The 20,920-nt window shown below is 43.4% G+C and overlaps 1 protein-coding gene across 1 annotated transcript in view; it reads right to left on the bottom strand.

Moving 5' to 3' along the window:
* Window positions 1-14,367, bottom strand: part of LOC120936193 (fibrocystin-like) — an 87,418-nt gene extending 73,051 nt beyond the window's left edge. Inside the window, exons 1-3 of the mRNA XM_040348361.1 lie at window positions 14,179-14,367; window positions 11,338-11,434; window positions 7,762-7,896 (exon numbers count right to left, since the gene is read on the bottom strand). Of these exons, the coding sequence (XP_040204295.1) occupies window positions 7,762-7,896; window positions 11,338-11,434; window positions 14,179-14,198 (252 nt within the window). The 5' untranslated portion in view covers window positions 14,199-14,367. The remainder of the gene's footprint in view (window positions 1-7,761; window positions 7,897-11,337; window positions 11,435-14,178) is intronic.
* Window positions 14,368-20,920: the final 6,553 nt, after the last annotated feature.

Here is a 20,920-nt window from a genome sequence, read left to right as displayed (position 1 = left end):
CTCCACAGCCCTGGAAGCATAATAAAGCAGTCTGTCCTTAAAATTGGCTTCATTAGCATCTATACAGCTATTTTTTCTCAGCCCTGCTCTCATGTAGAGAGGACTTAAGGCAGACTGGGTTGACTTGCTATTGTTTGGTTGATGGTTTTGGTATGGTATGGTGGACGATCTTGCTATGGTATGGTTGATGGTTTTGGTATAGTCCTGGTATGGTATGGTAGTCAATCTTAGTATGGTAAGGTTGATGGTTTTGGTATAGTCCTAATATGGTCTTGGTATAGTAGGATAGCTGGTCTCTGTAAAATATGGTAGATGACCATGGCATAAGAGACTTTATTAATTCATGTGAACCACAAGGCAATTTATAGATATGGGGGCAGATCCACAGAGCGAGTACGCCAGCGTATCTACTGATACGCCGGCGTACTTTTAAATTTCCTGCGTCGTATCTTTGATTTGAATCCTTAAACCAAGATACAACGGCATCTGGGTTAGATCGGACAGGCGTATGGCTTCGTACGCCTTCGGATCTTAGATGCAATACTTCGGCGTCCGCTGGGTGGAGTTCTCGTCGTTTTCCGCGTTGAGCATGCAAATTAGCTATTTCCGACGATCCACGAACGTACGTGCGGCCGTCGCATTCTCTTACGTCGTCTCTAGTCGGCTTTTTCCAGCGTATAGTTAAAGCTGGTGTTTTGCGGCGTATAGTTAGACTTGCCATGTTAAGTATGGCCGTCATTCCCGCGTTTATTTTGAATTTTTTAATTTTTTTTGCGTAAGTCGTCCGTGAATCGGGATGGACGTAATTCACGTCTTTGTTTAAAACAATGACGTCCTTGCAATGCACGGCGGGAAATTTAGGGACGGTGCATGCACAGTTCATTCGGCGCGGGGACGCGCTTCATTTGAAAGAAACACGCCCCCTAATCGCCAATTTGAATTATGCCGCCAGAGATAGATTACGCCGCCGTAACTTATGGCGCAAAATCTTTAAGGATTCAAACTAAAGCCATGTAAGGTACGGCGGCGTAGCGTATCTCTGATACGCTGCGCGGGTGCAGATCTCTGTGGATCTGCCCCATGGTATCTTGGTATGATCTTAGTTTTGATATAGTATGGTAGACAGTCTTGTTATGGATATGGTAGACGTTAACAAAACAGGTTCTCTTTAGTATCATTAGATGCATGTTCATATTACTTCTAGAGAATAAACATTAACAGAAGGTGAGGAAAAACATAATGATCACATTCCTATTATTGCTAACTGGCTAATCTGATTTCCAGCAATTACTTGTACGAAGAGACATATTTTTTAATTCCAGATATTTATCTTACAATAAGTCCCATTGCCTCTGTGGCAGAAGCGAGGAACGTGAATGTCACTGCTACCTAATTGATGCAAAGTAGACATCCTTATTAATGGGAGCGTTACATAAATTAAGATGCAAATTATGTCACAGGGGATGTTATTATGAGATAACAAAGATAATAACAATTATAATTGAACCCCTGGCAAAACTCACGGCAAAGTGTCTCATTTCCCCAAGGTTTCCAACACGCGCACTGTGCGAGCTGCTGAATTTACCAGGAATATTAAAAGCCACATGTGCTGCCGGAGCTATTTCAGTCTTTCCGGGGCTGGAAAGGACCATTCAGCCAACAATAGCAAAAAAAAAAAAAGGAGGACTGCGCCTCTTTCACAAAAAACCCTGCACACCTCAGGAACCTGACCTAGAAACAGCGGTAATGAAGTCACAGCGGTTTAGTTAGGCTAAAAATACATTGGAGTTATGAGAAGTCATTTCCATCAGTGTGCAGTTATGATTTCCTGTGCTTAAAGAGACACTGTAACTTTGCAAATTTATGTCTGCACATAGCCCACCCCCTCAGGCATGTATACTTACTTGATGGTTCACCACACGCTATGCACCACTATCAAATCAGGGATTATGGGTATGCAGGAGCATATGACCCCCCCTATGTGACAGTACTTGTGCTTGAGCAGCCAAACACTTTTGAACGTTGGGTGCCATGTTGCCTTCCCAATGTTCAAGCTCTAACAACCATTCTACATCAACGTAAGAAAGGTGGGGTTTAGGGATGGGCTAAGGTTTTGGCTGAACCCGCGGGAGCCTGCCAACTCAATTGGATGCAGCCATAGAATTCTCCGCCCCACCGCCACATATAACAAAGAAAAAAGGATTCTTGTAACATCATTGATCTATGACTACATGGTCATATTTGGACAACGTCAATGACCAAATGTGTCCATGTGGCCGTATTAGGTCAGTGATGTCACCAGCAACCTCGTCCCTTTGTTATGTGTAGCTGCAGGGTGAGGAATTCTATGGCTGCAGCCAGTGGTGAATTTAGGTTTTGTGCTGCCCTAGGCCTGACTAAACTCATGCACCCCCTAATTTAAATATAATCCACCCCTTCCTGTCAAGGCCACACCCCTTGCTGTTTAAGACCCGCCCTAAAATTTTCAAGTGGGGACACTAGTTCTGAGGGCCTGGGGGGCAGTGGATTCCCTTAATTTGCATAGATTTCCTCTCACTTCCTGTTTGGCTATGGGGCAGGAAGTGAAGGGAAATCTCTGTAATGGGACAGGGATGGTAAAAAAAATAACTGAGAGGGGCTATAACCCTACCTTACTCTATCCAAAATGAAAATAATAGTGTTGCCTATTGTTCTAGTGTAAGCACAAATTTCTGATAATTTTATGGAGGACTAAAGGTTCGTACACACGGTCGGACATCCAACAACATTTCCCTTCGATTTTTGTCCTAATTGATTTGTCCGATCACACCCATAGCATACACACGCTCAGACTTTTCTGCAAAATTTTCTAACACTTTCCCAACATCACATGGTTTTTCTGCTCTTTACCGCCACCCTTTGGTTAACTTCTGCTATTGTTGGTTGAGTTTAACATTGGTTCTGAGCATGCACATTTGTACTTTGTCCTTTTGTTGCCGGAAAGTTGGTCCGTTCGCAGACCCAACTTTTTGTCCGATGAAACCCAAAAAAGTTGGTCCGATGGAACGTACACACGGTCGGACAAATTCGAAAAGTTGCAGATTTTGAAGTTGGTTGGCCAAAAGTCCGACTGTGTGTACGGGGCTTTAGAAGATATAACCATGCCAATGGTGCAGAAAACATATAGCACAGTGAGGAAGGTTTGTGGTCCAGGATGAGAAGATAGTCAAAATTAGAAGCGGCACCCCCCCTACAGTTGCAGAATGCCGACCGCCCGCATATGGGGGCGCTAGACTAATCTGCCTCTCAGCCCAGTATGCCCCATAAAGTATAGCGCAATCCGGCGGGGACTCTTTCGGTGCTGCCCTCCTGGAAAGTGCTGCCCTAGGCCTGGGCCTTGTTGGCCTAGGCCAGGATACATCATTGGCTGCAGCTAATTGGGCCCAGTGGGCTATATACTGTAAATTACAAGGATTTTAGCAACTTTTATTGCAGATTCTTGTCTGTTTCTGTTCTGGAGAATGTAATATAGACCAGTATTTTCTAAAAGTAATGCTAAGTGAGGTGGGGAAATTGAACTTGCTGTAATCACTTGATAATGCAAAGGCTGGGTTAAAATCTTTCCATGAAGAGTTACACACGCTAAGACCTGCACTACAAATTATTGTACTGTATAAGTGAAAATGTGCAGTGTGTATGTGCTGAATGGAAACCCAATGCTTATATGTAGTGTCAACCAATGCACTGTACTTTAGTGGTCTGTAACACCTGTATATGAATATACATATTTTTAGTGATGAGCCGGTTCGCAGCAGAACATGTGAACAGGCAAAAAATGTGTTCGAACACGCAAATACCGTTAAAGTCTATGGGACACGAACGTGAAAAATCAAAAGTGCTCATTTTAAAGGTTAATTTGCAAGTTATTGTCATAAAACGTGTTTGGGGACCTGGGTCATGCCCCAGGGGACATGTATCAATGCAAAAAAAGGTTTAAAAATTGAATTTTTTTTCGGGAGCAGCGATTTTAATAATGCTTAAAGTGAAACAATAAAAGTGAAATATTCATTTACATTTTGTACCTGGGGGGTGTATAGAATGCCTGTAAAGTAGCACATGTTTCCCGTGTTTAGAACTGTCCCTGCACAAATTTACATTTCTAAAGGAAAAAAAACTAATTTAAAACTACTCGCGGCTATAATGAATTGTTGCGTCTCGGTAATACGGATAAAAGTAATTGAAAAAAAAACAGTATGGGTTTCCCCCAGTCCATTACCAGGCCCTTTGGGTCTGGTATGAATATTAAGGGAAACCCCGAACCAAACCAAATTTAAAAAAAATATTGCGTGGGGGTCCCCCCTAATTCCATACCAGGCCCTTCATGTCTGGCATAGATATTAAGCTTTAAACCATACACAACAGAGGGTTGTAAATAGGTAATACTCTATGAGAGTAAGAACGCCAGGGCCCTTTGCACTAGGGCTAAATGCCCAGTGTGCAAGGGAGATTATCCATGCAAAATGATCTCACTTGAAAAATAATTACTAATTAAATGGATTCTTGTAATCTGACTTCAAGCTCTGTGCAGCTATATGACCAAAGGTTGGTTGACACCTGACCTTTACACTTACATATGACCAAAAGTGTGTAGGCTTCCCTCACAAATTATTATGCTTAGGGGTTTTCTTTCCAGTGAGGGACATGGTTACTTGTACAACATACAAAAACATTTTGGACAATTCTGTGCTTCCAACCTTGTGAAAACAGTTTGGAGAGGGCACTTTTCTGTCTGCCCCTTTGTACAAAGCCAGCTTTATAAAGACATGGTTTGATAAGTTTGGTGTGGAAGAACTCTAGTGGCCTGCTCAGATTCCTGACCTCAACCCTACTGAACCTCTGGATGAAATTAACACAGTAAGACCTCATTCACACCTGAGCGTTTTGTAGCTTGAAGCCTGAAGCTACAAAACGAGGGGGAAAAAATAAAATTTTCCTCTATGGAGATGGTTCACATCTCCACTTCAAAACGCCTGAAACTCAAACAAGTTCTGGGAGTTTTTTTTAGGCAGATTTGGGCGTTTTTCTGCTTTTTACATTGGTGACCTTTTGACCTGTACAAAATTGCGGCAAAAATGCCTCAAAATCACAGTAAAAAAACACTGCAAAAATCGCGCCAAAACCACTTTAAAATCGCGCAACTTTCTGCCTGAAAACACTACGCTCAGGTGTGAATGGGGCCTAATTGTGACAACATCTGTACTTAACAAACTTTTTTGGCTAGATAGGCACCATTTCCCACAGACACAATCCAAAACCTTGTGGTTTGTTGAGTTTGGTGTAGAGGAATCTGAGTGGACTGCACAGAGCCCTGACCACAACCCTCCTGTACACCTTAGAGATGAATTGAAATTCCAGTCACTGAGGCCTTTTCTTCAAACATCTGTATGTGTTCTCACAAATGCTCTTTTTGCTAAATGGGCGTAGATTTCCAGAGACATATTCCAAAATGTGTTTAAAGCCTTCCCAAAATAATGGAACCTGTTTTTGCTGAAAATTAGGGGGGCAACCCCATTATAATTTTGATGAATTGCACATGAATCTTCCCATGTTTTACATTATACTTTTCTATCTTGCTTCTCTCCAATGTATTGTGAAGTTATTTGAACTTGCAGTTTTAGGGCTCGCCCATAGAGTGATTTGGTAATGGTGACATTCGTCTAGATAGATTCACCATTGTTCTGGACTTTCTCCTTTAATCACTATGGCTCTGGCCAATGATTCAGCTGATTTTCAGAGCCTTAAGCTGCCTACAGACAGAGAGTAATGAATGCAGGATATGGTCACTGAACAATCTAACTGATGAGAACTTTGTGCCTTGTTTGTGCCTATAGGGAATGGTGGGGGACAGCTGAGGGCATCGACAGGGTAAAGAAAAAAGGCCTACATGAACGTTCTTTAACATGTGCATAGTCAGACCAGGTCAACTCTACAACATTGAAATCCAAGGTGCTTTACTTTGACATTACCTCTCATCCAATCAATGCCGGGTCTAGGTCATCAAGCACTCAGGGCAAATTGTGGCATCCCCCTCACTAGGTAGAGTCCCCAGTAGAGTCCCCCTTTACATAAGGTGTCCCTAATAGAGTCTCCCTTCACATTAGGTGTCCCCAATAGTGTCCCCCTTTACATCAGGTGTCCCCAATAGAGTCCACCTTTACATCAGTTGGTCCTAATAGAGTCCTCCTTTACATCAGGTGTCCCCAATAGAGTCCCCCTTCACATCAGGTGGTCCTAATAGAGTTCCCTTTTTACATCAGGTGTCCCCAATACAGCACCCCTGTACATCAAATGTCCCATGTTTCCCCTCCACTTTCCCCCTTGTACTGGGAGATGGAAATTACAGTGTGTCCTTCCTCTCTCCGGTCAAGCACACAGTCCTTGCTCCTTCCTTATCAGTGCCATGTTGAGACTGAGGACAGTTCTGTCTCAGCGCCAGCTCATTTCCTCCCCATGCAGGCTGGACGAAGGAGAAAGCTGAATCCTCCCTCCAGCAGCAGCTATTGACTGCTGCTTCTTCTGACAGGAGTGGCGCTGCAGTCATCAACTTCACCTGGGACTGTGGTTTTTTGTTTGCTTGGATTAATCCGGGACTATAGTAAACCTTATTTTTATCTTAATTTTTAGTTTTATATTTTTTATTTACACTTTTCCATTATGTATATGGTTTCTCACTGGAGTATTTACACCATGGACTTTTAACACAGTCCAGTCAGGTCTGCACCTATAGATCACCGTCCAGGTCCCTTCCATTTTGTTTGTTACGTTTTTCACTCCCCAGGTCCACATCACTCCACTCCTTCCCCTCCCCCCCCCTCCCTTCCCTTTGCCCGCCCAATCACTAGTTTAATTCACAGCGCAGACACTTACACCTTTTTCATCACTGCAGTCATGTGGTTGAAAGATATGTGGATTAGTATTCCAGTTGCACACTTGTAGTATTGATCATATTGATCGGTTTTCTTCCATTTTGAATAGAGTGTGGGGGGATTAGAACCTCTGTCGGTGCCCTCATTGGAAAGCAAACCCTTTACTTTTTGTGTGGTTACAGGGCAGGACATGGGGAATCATACTCAAAATCCTGACAGAGGTTCTAATCCTTCCCCACACTATCCAAAAAGAAAGACATTTTTAGCATGGGGAGGCATGGAAAGCAAAAATTAACTCATTATGAGGTCCATGGACATCAGTTCAAGTCAAGTTAACTTTCAAGCCAGTGTTGGAGTGGATTTTTACCCATTTCTAATGTGCATACAACAAGTCATACATGTCAAGCACCAAGAAGTATTTCCCAGAAGTAGTATATATATATATATATATATATATATATATATATATATATATATATATATATATTCTGTATGCTATGCTTATCCCCAAGATTTTGTATATCGCACTAATCCCTAGAGAGCGTGAAATAATGAAATACAGTTCAAGCCATCACCTATATGCTCCAGGACAAAAAAACACAGTGTTATTATTAGTCGAGCTAATAAAATACAATATTTTTTTGCCGTTATTAAACATGCTGAAGGATTGAGACATGAGTAAAAGTGAAGCCGGGAATCTTACTTTTTATCAAATTTGTCTCCACAGCTTAGAGCTATACTCGCCTTGTTTTTTGATATGGCAACAGCATAGCGGACGGGTTGGTCTTAGTGGAACTGTCAAAAGGTTATTTATGCCTGCTAACTCTGAACGGAAAGATTAAATTTCATCACTTACCTCCCCATCAAAATGGCCAAGCAATAAACTATCTGAAATCTCGGTGTTCCCTCTACTTTCGCTGATATTAATCCCAAATTCTTGGCAGGAGTAGATCCTGAAGCCTTTAAATGAGATGTTTCCACATCGAGAGATCTAGGCAGTAAAAGCATATTGACAGCTAAAGGCACGGTAAAGATATTCTCCATATTAACATACAGCTTTTGTACTGAGGCAGGGGAAGCTTCAACACAAAAGTCAAGTTTTTCTCCTTTAGTCTTGTCTTATGGGCTTCCTGTGTAAGTTAAGCAACTCTACTGTTAAAGGATCCTCTTGATAACAATAAACCGAGCATTTAAGGCATACAGCTGCTGTGCAGCTTGATTGGAGGACTTGTGCTGCACCCTAATGCATCTTAGTTATAACATTTTTTGGTACATTCGGGTAAATCACAAATCAAAGGGGCCAATGGAGTTTGATTTTCATTGGGGCAGTGCAGGACCTCTGTGCTGGTCACTAGTCAGTGGGGTCCTTGATGACCATATTGTTTTTCACGACTAAGGCCTCGTACACACGATAGGTTAAACAGAGGACACCGGTCTGATGGACCGTTTTCATCGGTCAAAACCGATCGTGTGTGGGCCCCATAGGTTATTTAACCATCGGTTAAAAAAAAGCAAACATGCTTTAAATTTAACCGATGGATTCCTAACCGATAGGTCAAGTAGGCACAACCATCAGTTAAAAATCCACGCATGCTCAGAATCAAGTCGACGCATGCTTGGAAGCATTGAACTTCGTTTTTTTCAGCACGTCGTTGTGTTTTACGTCACCGCGTTCTGACACGATCATTTTTTTAACCGATGGTGTGTAGGCGCGACGGACCATCAGTCAGCTTCATCAGTTAACCAATGAAAATGGTCCATCGGTCCGTTCTCATCGGATGGACTGACCGTGTGTACGCGGCATAACACTTGTAGTGAATTGGAAAACAATACCCTCCTTTATTCCCGAGCTGTCCTACACAGTTTTTTTTTTTATGCCACCAAATCTCCTTCTGCCGTGTACATCTGACCGGAATTTCCGACAACAAAACCGTGGATTTTTTACAGACTGAATTTTGGCTCAAACTTGTGTTGCATACACACGGTCACACAAATGTTGTCTGAAAATCTGAAGGTCAAGAACACAGTGACGTACAACACTACGACGAGCCCAGAAAAATTAAGTTCAATGAATCCGAGCATGCGTAGGATTTTTAATGCTTCGGAATTGCATACAGACGATCAGAATTTCCGACAAGAACTTTTGCCGTTGGAAAATTTGAGAACCAGCTCTCAAATTTCTGCTGTCGGAAATTCCAACAGAAAATGTCCGATGGGGCCTACACACGGTCGGAATTTCCGACCAAATGCTCACATTTTTTGTCGGAAATTCCGATTGTGTGTACGCGGCATTAGTCTTTTAAGCTGAATGACAGCCAGCATCATTCAACCCACTTTCTCTTAACCCAGGCTGTCACGGATCCACCCCCCAGCTTGTGACTGGACAGTAAAGGGGAAATGGCACAATGATGAACTCAACTCTCTCCTCCTAGCAGCATATTCTTTGTTAGAACCTGAACTGATTAGTTCCTTGTGCTGCTTCTTCCTCTCACACACTGAGCGCTGCTTTATATGGAACTGTAAGAGGCTAAAACCAAGTAATTTCAGAAACTTACACTACAGTGATGGCTCTCAGGCCTCGTACAGACGAGCGGACATGTCCGATGAAAACGGTTCTTCGACGCCATGCGCGGGTTCTCGGGCCAGCGGACATTTCCGATGAGTCGTACTGACCGTCAGACATGTCCGACGAACAGGCTTCCAGCGGACATGTTTCTTAGCATGCTAAGAAACATTTGTCCACTGGAAACCTGTCCGCTAGGCCGGAAAACTGTCCGGTCGGCCCTACACACGGTCGAACATGTCCGCGGAAACTGGTCCGACGGACCAGTTTCAGCGGACATGTTCGGTCGTGTGTACGAGGCCTCAGAATTTGCTGACACTGCAATTCATCCTAACATGGATGGGGAAATCAAGTGACTTTTCCTTTTCTTCCAGTGGGGCTGAACTACAGAAATTTTATATCTGAAAAGTGTGTCTTTCTATCACATAAAATCCAAATAAAATACATTTACGTTTTTTGGTTGTAACATGGAAAATTTCAAGGGATATGAATACTTTTTCAAGGGAATGTACTGCAGTTTATAGACCCAATTTCACGCAGACCTATCAATATACACTTATTGGGATTTATTTTACAAAAGACATATAGCAGGATACATTTTGGCCTAAATTTATGAAGAAATTTGTTTTGTTTTTTTTTGTTTTTTTATTGGATATGTTTTATAGCAGAAAGTAAAAAAATATTGCTTTTTTTTTCAAAATGTTCTGTATTTTTCCATTTATATAATAAAAAAAATAATAACCCAGTGGTGATCAAATACCACCAAAAGAAAGTTCTATTTGTGTGAAAAAAATTATACACATTACGCTTGCGGACAGTGTTGCATGACCTCACAATTGAAATTTAAAGTAGTGCAGTGCTGAATAGCAAAAAATGGCCTGGTCGTGAAGGGGGCGAAACCTTCCAGAGTTGAGGTGGTTATACAGAATACGGCACTGAGACTTACCATCCTGTTTCCAAAACAAAATCATGTCAGGCTAGCGCTATCAACCATTTACAGGAAGCCTATCAATGAACACAACACAGGTGAAGAGGCGGCTGGGTGATGTCACAGTCTGTAGTTCAGCCAATTAGAAGAAGCTGTGCATTTATTATTAAAAATACAAGGCTTCCAGTGAATGGTTGAACTGACTCAGTTTAGCTCCAGCAATGGGACAAGAAGTCTCTGTGCTGCTGCCAGAACATTGCTGTACACTGTATGTAGCTCATACAGTACACAGCACTGACAGTGGCAGCATGTCATGTACATTTTCCCAAATAATTTTACGTGATAGCAAAGCTGTAGTTAGGCTCTAACAGTGACAAGATATCCCATAACTTCCTGTTGAGTCTACAGAACAGGAAGTAGAGGGAGATCTCCATATTGGGACACAGATGGCAAAAAAACCTGATGACAGTTTTAACCCTCCTCTACTCTATCCAAAATGGAAAAAAGTTTTGGCTTTAGCTATATTTTAACCACAGAACCTTATTTTAGGTTAGTATCCCTTTAACAGGTTTATCTGGATATTTTCCCCAGTCTCTACTAATCTTTCCTAATGCCGCTCTGAACTGTAGCCAATCATTCTTTTGTTTAAACTGCAAGCCAAGCCAGAAATGAGAATTAGAATCATTTAACCAGATTGTTTGCAACACTAAAGTATGTTAATCTTCCCCATTTAGGAGGGATGCCATTTTCCTCATGTCTTTGTGTGATTTCGAAGAAAGAGCTCTCGTTTCTTTCTCCGTTCTATGTGCCAATTTGTAAAAGACATTTGGAGATTTGCAGTAAACATTAGCAGTTTGTGAGGCGTGTGCCAAGCGGTGGCACTGAAACATGTCCTAATTAAACGCAATTTCGAGATAGAGATAGGGTTCGTCGTTTGGTACCTGAGCTCCACCTCGGCTTTTCCAGGCCGTAAAGTCTTGGAACATGGCCGGATCATTGCTGATGGGCATGTATTCAGGGTGGATCCAGAAGCCAGATCTGTTGGAGAAATTGATATGATTTTTTTTGTAATCAGAACTCGGAATGTCATAAAACATGTGACACAAGTATTTGCCTTGGTTTGCTGCAAGTGTGGGGTCTTGGGTGTAATTCCCACCATGGGTTCTATCTGCATGGAGGTTGGAAGTTCTGCCTGTAGTACACCTTAATTTGTGCAAACGCTTAACAGAAAGAAGTGGCAGGTGAACATATCCAAGATCTATTTAACTGGAGGTGGATTAAAAATATCCAAAACATGGATTGGATTTCACCCATCCACTGGACAACACACAGTGATACAACAAAGTGAAATATATCTGTATCACCCTGACCCTGAAGTGGTCATTTAAAGCAACAAAAATGCATTTTATTGGTGAAATAAAGTATCTTAATTCATTAAATCAGATGACTATGAGTTATCCTTCAAAAAAAGGCGCCTCTGCCAATTGGACCACCAAAAGTATTTTTTAGACCTCAGCCAACTTATCTAGTTTAACCATCCACCTAAGAACCCCACAAGTGGATCCAGGATTGGGACCCCTGTGGCATCAAGAGCAACCAAATTCATCCTGCGTGGAGGATGCATATTTCTACCCTACATAGTGACCCGATCCTAATACACAGGGACGTGGCGAGGAGTGGGCAGGAGGGCAGGCTGCCCCTGGCGCAATGGTTTATTGCATGGATAGGGGGTACCCTGACCTTAACCCTAAGGGAAAGGGGGAGCGTAGTTTGGCATCTTTGCCCTGGGCGCTGGATGACTTTGTCCCGGCACTGCTAACAGATGTACGTTATTCTCTCTTTTTTCCTAGTGATCCAACCTTTTGCGATAAATGTCTCTTTTTGGGCCAACCTACTACACTGTAAGGGCTCTCCCATCTCCCTTGTTTGTTTTCCAGTGGACAACCTGAGCTACCCTCAGTCGTTTTGGGACCAGACCTCTTGGACCTCCTTGTGACCACCACACCCTAAGTTTAATCCTGTATTGAGCACTGATGAAAGGGTGGAGATTTTCCCCCAAACACGTTGGCTGTTTTTATTTGATCTAGTTAACAACAAGTAAAATTATCTTAATGTTCTGTTTTTGGTCTGGTGCTCCTTTCTGTATTTCTATGGATTGAGATACTGTCAGGTAAGCACTGAGTAAAGCCTTGCAGTGGGAATGCCATCTAGCCAAAACTCATAGGTGTGCGCAGCCTATTGCATTAGGGTGTGCACACCAAAGCTCAAACACACATGCGTGTGTAATATACCATATATGGCAGTGGCCAAGTCAGTAGGGCTTTGTCAGCAGGGCAGAGATCGGTGTCAGTAGTTTATCTTTATTTGTATTATTATTATTATTATTATTATTATTATTATTTTACAAATGTATTTTTATTTTATTTTTTAATATTATTATTATTTTTTTTTTTTTTTAGGAGCCCTGTTTGGGGGCTTTGGTGAAATATCAGTGGTCTAAACAGACCCCTAATGTCTAACTTTTGAGACAGAGAAAGGGACTGAGGACAGAGATTCCCCAGTCCCTTTCTCTGCAGCCAGGCAGCAGGGGGAATCTGCATAGTACAGGGTGATTAGGGTGTGCCCAGGCACACCTTACACCCTATGTGCGCACGCCTATGCCAAAACTATTGCATTTGTTTGAAGTTTTGCTTCGCCTGACTACACATGTGGTGTGGACCAATGTAAGTATACATATTCCATACCTGACTGAACCCTGTAGAAGCAAAGAATCACTGTAATAGCCACAATTACTACAGTGATCCTCTTCTTCTAGGTCCTATGCCAAGCAGTTGCCCTGCACAGGGGGTTCTTCACTCGACATATGCACCATTCAGAGAATGCTTTGCATTTCTCTCAAGAGCTCCTTGATTGCAGGCATGCCAGTGACATTACAATCGCCACTTTCTCAACTTTGTCCAATCAGAAAACTCCTTGTATTCATTGAGAAAAAAAAGCAAAATGTTCTCTGATTGTCACCTGTGTCAATCAAGCAACCCCCTATGGTCACGGCAGGGCAGTTGCTCAGGGCGGGACCTGGTGGACAACAAGGATCACTGTAGTAGCAGCGGCTACTAGAGTAATTCTCAACCTCCTCAGCCAGGTATGGACTTTCATGCTTAAGCTAGACCAACTTAACTAGGAAAAAATATCCATACCTGGAATTTAGCTTTAATGGGGTTGTAAAGGTTTGTATTTTTAGTGCATTGTTGGTTCACATACCTTTTCCTTCGATTCCCCTTCTAAATTTTCTTTTTCTTTTTCTGAATTTCTCACTTCCTGTAAGCTTACCCCCATCACCCCCTGGGGGTTAGTCAGACAGAACAGCTTACTGAGGAGGAACAGGAAGTGAGAAATTCAAACAAAGAAAAAAAACATTTAGAAGGGAAATTGAAGGAAAAGTGAACCAACAATGCACTAGCTTAAAGGAACCTATTTAGAAAATTAAAAACAAACCTTTACAACCCCTTTAAGGATATACAGCCACCAGCATTTCACATCATCCAACTATGACCTTCAGGCAGACAGACCATTCTATCTGGTAATGCCAACTTTTCCATCCTAGGCATCTCTGCTTGACTTACAGTACTTCGCCTTGTCCAGTATCCTAAATGAACCCCTGGCTGTTCCATCTTAGACTTTGGCTGGAAATCCACATGACTATATAACTAATAAGTGACTAAACAAATTGTTAGTGATACTATATTACTACATCCAGTTTCATCTCAGGGTTCTTTCCTCACCTTGTACAGGATTCAGCCATGTTGTTCTTGAATGAGCCCAGTACCGCTTGGGAAGGTCCAGATGATGACAGATGATAGAAATAGCCATAACCAGAGCTGCACACCCAGTTATCCTAAAACATAAGCACAAAGAGAGTCCAACAATCCTTCAAGTCATGCTCCAAGTCATTTTGTGATTGAATGCATTTAAAAAATAACCTTCTAAATTGAACTGCGGAGAAGAATATCTTTTTTTTTATCAATAAAGCTGCAGCTTTAAAGTAGCTTTATAAGTCTGCATGGATGAATTCTTGACATGCCACAATATACAGCTGTAGCGCTACTCCCACAGGGGCCTCTGATATTAACTGGTTCTTTCCCAAACAGTACAGAGGCTGTCTCAGACCAAAGCTTCCACTGGCACTTACAGTATACCCCAAAAGCACCCAGTCACCAACAATCAATTCGGGGGGCATTACCCTTGAACCCCAGGACAGCTACTACCTTCCAGCTTACTCTGGCCACCTCCCAGTGAGGGGGACAATCCTTTCTCCAGACAAGATTCCTTCTGAATTCTGCCTCCCTAAGCTCTAGACATGTCTTTTAGAGCAGGGGTTTCAAGCCCAATTACATTGCAGGCTGCATGAGCAGTATGGTTGCCCACAAAGGGCTACAGGGTGTTCTACGTACAGAGTGCAAAATTCAGGAGTGTGTTATGTACCCAATGCAGAGGTTAAGAAGCACATTAAGGTCCTGGAGTGGCCTAGTCAGTCTCCAGACCTTAATCGAATAGAAAATATATGGAGGAAGCTGCAGGTTCGAGTTACCAAACGTCAGCCTCAAAACCTTAAGCGGAGGTCCACCCAAAAATAGAAGCTCTGTTAATCTGCCCCCTCCCCCCACTCTGCCACATTTAGCACCTGCCGAGGGGGAGGGTGGGAACGACAGTTGACAGATACCCATCCCCACTTACGAGAAATCACGTTGCAATCACTTGGAAGTTCGGCTCCCACCTCCTTCCCCCTCTGTCGGGCCATTCAGAAAGCACAGCGTGCTTTGCGCATGGGCAGTAGGGAACTGGCTGTAAACTGCCGGGTTTCCTCACTAAGGATGAGTCGAACACCCCCGGTTTGCACCAGAACATGTAAACAGGCAAAAAAATTGTTCGGACACGCGAACACCATTAAAGTCTATGGGACACGAACATGAAAAATCAAAAGTGCTAATTTTAAAGGTTAATATGCAACTTAGTGACCCCGCCCCATGATGTCACGGGTGGGGTCACCCATCCACGACACTGGGTAACCCCCTCGGCTTTCTCCTTATGCAAGCCGGGGGTTACCCAATGACGTGGATGAGTGACCCCGCCCCCTCTTACGTGCCAGGCGGGTTTCGTGTGAAGTGGAGACTGGAGCATCGCTGGAGAATGGATCACCGCGGGACATAGAGAATGGATTACATCGCTGGAATGTTTTTTTATTTTTTATTTTTTAAAGGGGTGTTCCAGGCAACCCCGGGCAAAAAAAAAAATATTAAAAGCCAGCAGCTACACATACTGCTGCTGCTGGCTTTTAATAAATGGAGACTTACCTATCCTGGTGTCCCTCGATGTCGGCACCGCAGCTGTTGGGTGCTGCAGTTGCCATTGCGGGTAAGGGAACCCGGCATTGAAGCCTTTCGGCTTCACGCCAAGAACCCTACTGTGCATGCGCGAGGCTCCGCTCCTCTCTCCTATTAGCCCGGCGGCCAGGGGAGGAGGAGGGAGGCCTGTGGTGATGTCACGACCATGGCCGGACTCCAGGAAGTGGGAAAGGATACCTGTCTTTGACAGGTATCCTGTCCCCCCTCCCCCCGAAAGGTACCAATTGTGGCACCGGAAGGGGGGGGGAGAATCCGATGAGCGGATGGGTGGATCTCTGCTTAAAGGACTTATCCCAACGGTGTCTGTGTGGTTTTTAACATTTTCTTTTGTGAAATGGTAAGGGTACAACGTACCCCGTTACCAATTCACATAAGGGGGGCTGGGATCTGGGGGTCCCCTTTAGCAGAGGGCTTCCAGATTCCGATAAGCCCCCTGCCCGCAGACCCCCACAACCACCGGGCAAGGGTTGTGGGAATGAGGCCCATCGTCCCCATGTTGAGGGCAAGTGGCCTGGTACGGTTCAGGAGGGGGGGCGCTCTCTCACCCCCCTCTTTTCCTGCGGCCTGACAGGTTGCGTGCTCGAATAAGGGTCTGGTATGGATTTTTGGGGGGACCCCACGCCATTTAAAAAAAAATGGTGCAGGATTCCCTTTAAAATTCATACCAGACCTGAAGGGCCTGAAATGGAATTTGGGGGGGGGGCATGCTTTTTTGGGGGGTTCGGGTTCCCCTTTGTAACGGAAGGGCCCGTGGGACCCAGAAGCTCCCTGATGCCTCTTATGTGTAGATCACCCTGTGTCTCTAATAGGGGCACAGGGTGAATGAGAACCCCACTATGGTCTGGGCTAGTCAGATTTAATGCGGTATATATTGTATATATATTGTGTGTTGGCTGTTGTGTACTATAAAGCTTGCTGTGGTAAGTCTGCTACTGTGATAAATGTGTATTGAATCCAGAAAATAATGGACATGCAGAATATGTCTTAGACTGCAGTCCACCTGTCTCTCTGTTGCGATGTAAATGAATCTAGGATGGCTTCTAAGGATCTTTCATTGTGGCTTGTGCTAATTGACCCTGTATTGTGTGAAGGTCTATTGATGATAATGTGTATTGTGAGTTAACAGACAGCCTAAAGGTCAGGTGTCTGAATTATCAGCTGTAGTTAATTAGCTCATGTAAATTAGGTCAGAGCCGGAGTCAGAATGTCTACTAAAAGATGTGTATTGGGGCCCATTAGGAACCATTGTGTGATGTTGTGGGTGGAGTTGGGTCATTGTTCATTTGATTACTGCAGTATCCTAAACTGTATATAAAGAGCTGTATTTCTCAATAAAGGGTCTATTCCTGTTGAACCTCAAACAGAGCTGTGTCTCGTTAATGGGAGAATTTGTATGGGTCATGTTCGCCGGATTGTGGGGTGTCGATAGCTGCCTTGTGTGCGGGAATGGAATATCCTAAACGGCTTTAACCCCTGTCCCATTTGGGGTTCCGTTACAACCTTAACCACTAAAGCCCCGGACCAATATGCTGCTAAATGCCCAAAGGCGTTTTTACAATTCGGCACTGCGTCGCTTTAACAGACAATTGCGCGGTTGTGCGACGTGGCTCCCAAACACAATTGGCATCCTTTTTTCCCCACAAATAGAGCTTTCTTTTGGTGGTATTTGATCACCTCTGCGGTTTTTATTTTTTGCGCTATAAACAAAAAAGGAGCGACAAATTTGGAAAAATTTCAATATTTTTTACTTTTTGCTATAATAAATATCCCTCAAAAACATATATAAAAACATTTGTTTTCCTCAGTTTAGGCCGATACGTATTCTTCTACCTATTTTTGGTAAAAAAAATCGCAATAAGCGTTTATCGATTGGTTTGCGCAAAATTTATAGCGTTTACAAAATAGGGGATAGTTTTTTTGCATTTTTATACATTTTTTTTTTTTTTACTACTATTGGTGGCGATCAGCGATTTCTTTCGTGACTGCGACATTATGGCAGACACTTCGGCCAATTTTGACACAAAAAATGCATTTAAATTGCATTGTTTATTGTGAAAATGACAGTTACAGTTTGGGAGTTAACCACAGGGGGCGCTGTAGGAGTTAGGGTTCACCTAGTGTGTGTTTACAACTGTAGGGGGGTGTGGCTGTAGGACTGACGTCATCGATCGAGCCTCCCTATAAAAGGGATCACTCGATCGATACGCCACCACAGTGAAGCACGGGGAAGCCGTGTTTACACACGGCTCTCCCCGTTCTTCAGCTCCGGGAAGCGATCGCGACGGAGCGGCTAAACGAATAGCCGCGCTGTCTTCCCGGATCGCTCCCCTATCGGACCCCCCACCCGCTAGAAGGCAAGGACGTATATATACGCCCTTCTGCCTGTCCGTGCCATTTTGCGGACGTAAATAGTCATGCGGCGGGCGTTAAGGGGTTAATATGCATACCAAACCCAAAGGGCCTGGAAATGGACTGGTGGGAACCCCTGCCGTTGTTTTCAATGACTTTGATCTGTATTGCCGCGAGTAGTTTTAAATTACTTTTTTCCTTTAAAAATTACATTTTGTGCAGGGACAGTTCTAAACACGGGAAACATGCACTACTTTACAGGCATACTATAGACACCCCCCATGTACAAAATTTAAAGGAATATTTCACTTTTATTGTTTCAGTTTAAGCATTATTAAAATCATCTTTTTAAAAACTTTTTTTGCATTGAAACATATCCCCTGAGGCAGGACCAAGGTCACAAAATACTTTTTATGACAATAACTTGCATATTAACCTTTAAAATGACCACTTTCAATTTTTCCCATAGACTTTTAAAGGGTGTTCCGCGGCTTTTCGAATTTGCCGCGGACACCTCAAATTGTTCACTGTTCGCTGAATGGACGAACAGGCAATGTTCGAGTCAAACTCATGTTCGACTCGAACATAAAGCTCATCCCTATTCCTCACTCTGGATGGTGGCGGCAGCACCCGAGAGCCGATAGAAACATTGGCTAGGGTGCCGACATCGCTGGATTCCAGGACAGGTAAGTGTCCTAAAATTAAAAGTCCCCCACTAGGGAAGTGGGGAACTCCTCTTTAATACAAAAAAGAGACAGTGGTGTGGTTGACCAACAGGCTGGGCCTACATCCCCACAAGTCTAGAAAGTGGAGAAGGAATTTCCCCCTTATGGGACTTTAATGACTTGGAGAGGATCTGCTAAGAGGAGTGGGACGAAATCCCTCCTGAGATGTGTACAACCTGTTGGCCAACTGCAAGAAACGTCTGACCTCTGTGATTGCCAACAAGGGTTTTGCCACCAAGTCATGTTTTGCGAAGGGGTCAAATACTTATTTCACTCATTAAAGTGCAAAATCATTTATAACTTTTTTGAAATGTGTTTTTCTGGATATTTCTGTCTCTCAATGTTAAAATAAACCTACCATTAAAATTATAGACTGATCATTTCTTTGTCAGTGGGCAAACATACAAAATCAGCAGGGATCAAATTCTTTTTTTTCCTCACTGTACCTATCTGAGTAATAAAGCTAAATAAATAAAAAACATTTTTAATATTTTATATTATAAAAGTAAAAGAAGGCAAAATAAAAGTAGTGAGATACAGTATACAGTATACAATATCTGTTTCATGAATTCTCAGACATTTTGGTTCTCATTTTGACCTGTGTGTGCTTCATCCTTGAAAATAATTGTGAATGTGATTGTAAAGAGTGGGGGATTTTTCTTGGGAAAGATAAATAGGTAGATTCAAGTACAGATGCCTAAAATTGTGGCGGCATAGCTTAGCGTGTTTAGGCTACGCCGCCGTAAGTTAGCTAGGCAAGTACATGATTCACAATGTACTTGCCTGCTATGTTACGGCGGCGTAGCTTAAAGCGGGCGTAAGGGGCGTGTTTTATGTTAATAAGGCTTGACCTTACGTTTTTGCCTTTTTTTTTTTACTGCGCATGCGCCGGGCGCCTACATTTCCCAGTGTGCATTGCGGCTAAGTACACCGCACAGGCCTATTGATTTTGACGTGGACGTAAACTACGTAAATCGCTATTCGCAGACGACTTACGCAAACGACGTAAAAAATTCGAATTTCGACGCGGGAACGGCGGCCATACTTAACATTACTATTCCATTAGGGCCTAGCTCTAACTTTAGGCGGCCTATCTCTAACGTAAACTGCGTAAAAGTACTGCGTCGGCCGGGCGTACGTTCGTGAAACGGCGTATCTACTCATTTACATATTCTACGCCGACCGCAATGGAAGCGCCACCTATCGGCCATCCGAAATATTACAATCTAAGATAGGACGGCGCAAGCCGTCGTATCTTAGATATGTTTAAGTGTATCTCTGTTTGAGCATACACTTAAACATAAGTCGGCTTAGATTCTGAGTTAGGTCTGCTTATCTACTGATAAGCCGGCCTAACTCTTACTGAATCTACCTAAAAACCTATAAAAAAGACACTTCCCAATTTTTCTTTTGTCGCATGTGTTCACTTAGGCCGGGTACTCACGACCAAACATGTATGGTAAAAGCGGTCCGTCGGACCGTTTTCACCATACATGTCTGCCAGAGGGCTTCTGTACGATGGTTGTACACACCATCGTACAGAAGTCCGCGCGTAAACAATACGCGGGGCGTGTCCGCGGTGTCGCCGCGTCGATGACGCGGTGTCGCCGCGACAATGACGCGGCGACGTGGGCGGCCCGCCTTTAAAATGCTTCCACGCATGCGTCGAAGTCATTCGACGCATGCGAGGGACGGCGGGCGCCTGGACATGTACGGTAGGTCTGTACTGACGACCGTACATGTCCGAGCGGGCAGAATTCCAGCGGACTGTTTTAAAACAAGTCCAGGAATATTTGTCTGCTGGGAAAAGGCCCGGCGGGCAAATGTTTGCTGGAATTCGGCCCGCTCGCGCCCACACACGAGCAAACATGTCTGCTGAAACTGGCCTGCGGGCCAGTTTCAGCAGACATGTTTGCTCGTGAGTATGGGGCCTAAGTGTAAACACATGTTTACAAAAAAATACCCAAAAGTAATCAACATTTTTAAGTAAGTTTATGATTTTGTGTTGGGCCGCATTCATAGCCTTATTTAGTCACATGCCCGCGGGC

This window comes from Rana temporaria, chromosome 4, assembly GCF_905171775.1.
Source record: "Rana temporaria chromosome 4, aRanTem1.1, whole genome shotgun sequence".
NCBI classification, from domain to species: Eukaryota; Metazoa; Chordata; class Amphibia; order Anura; family Ranidae; genus Rana; species Rana temporaria.
Note: the sequence above shows the minus strand (reverse complement) of the source record. Positions and strands in the feature narration are given on the sequence as shown.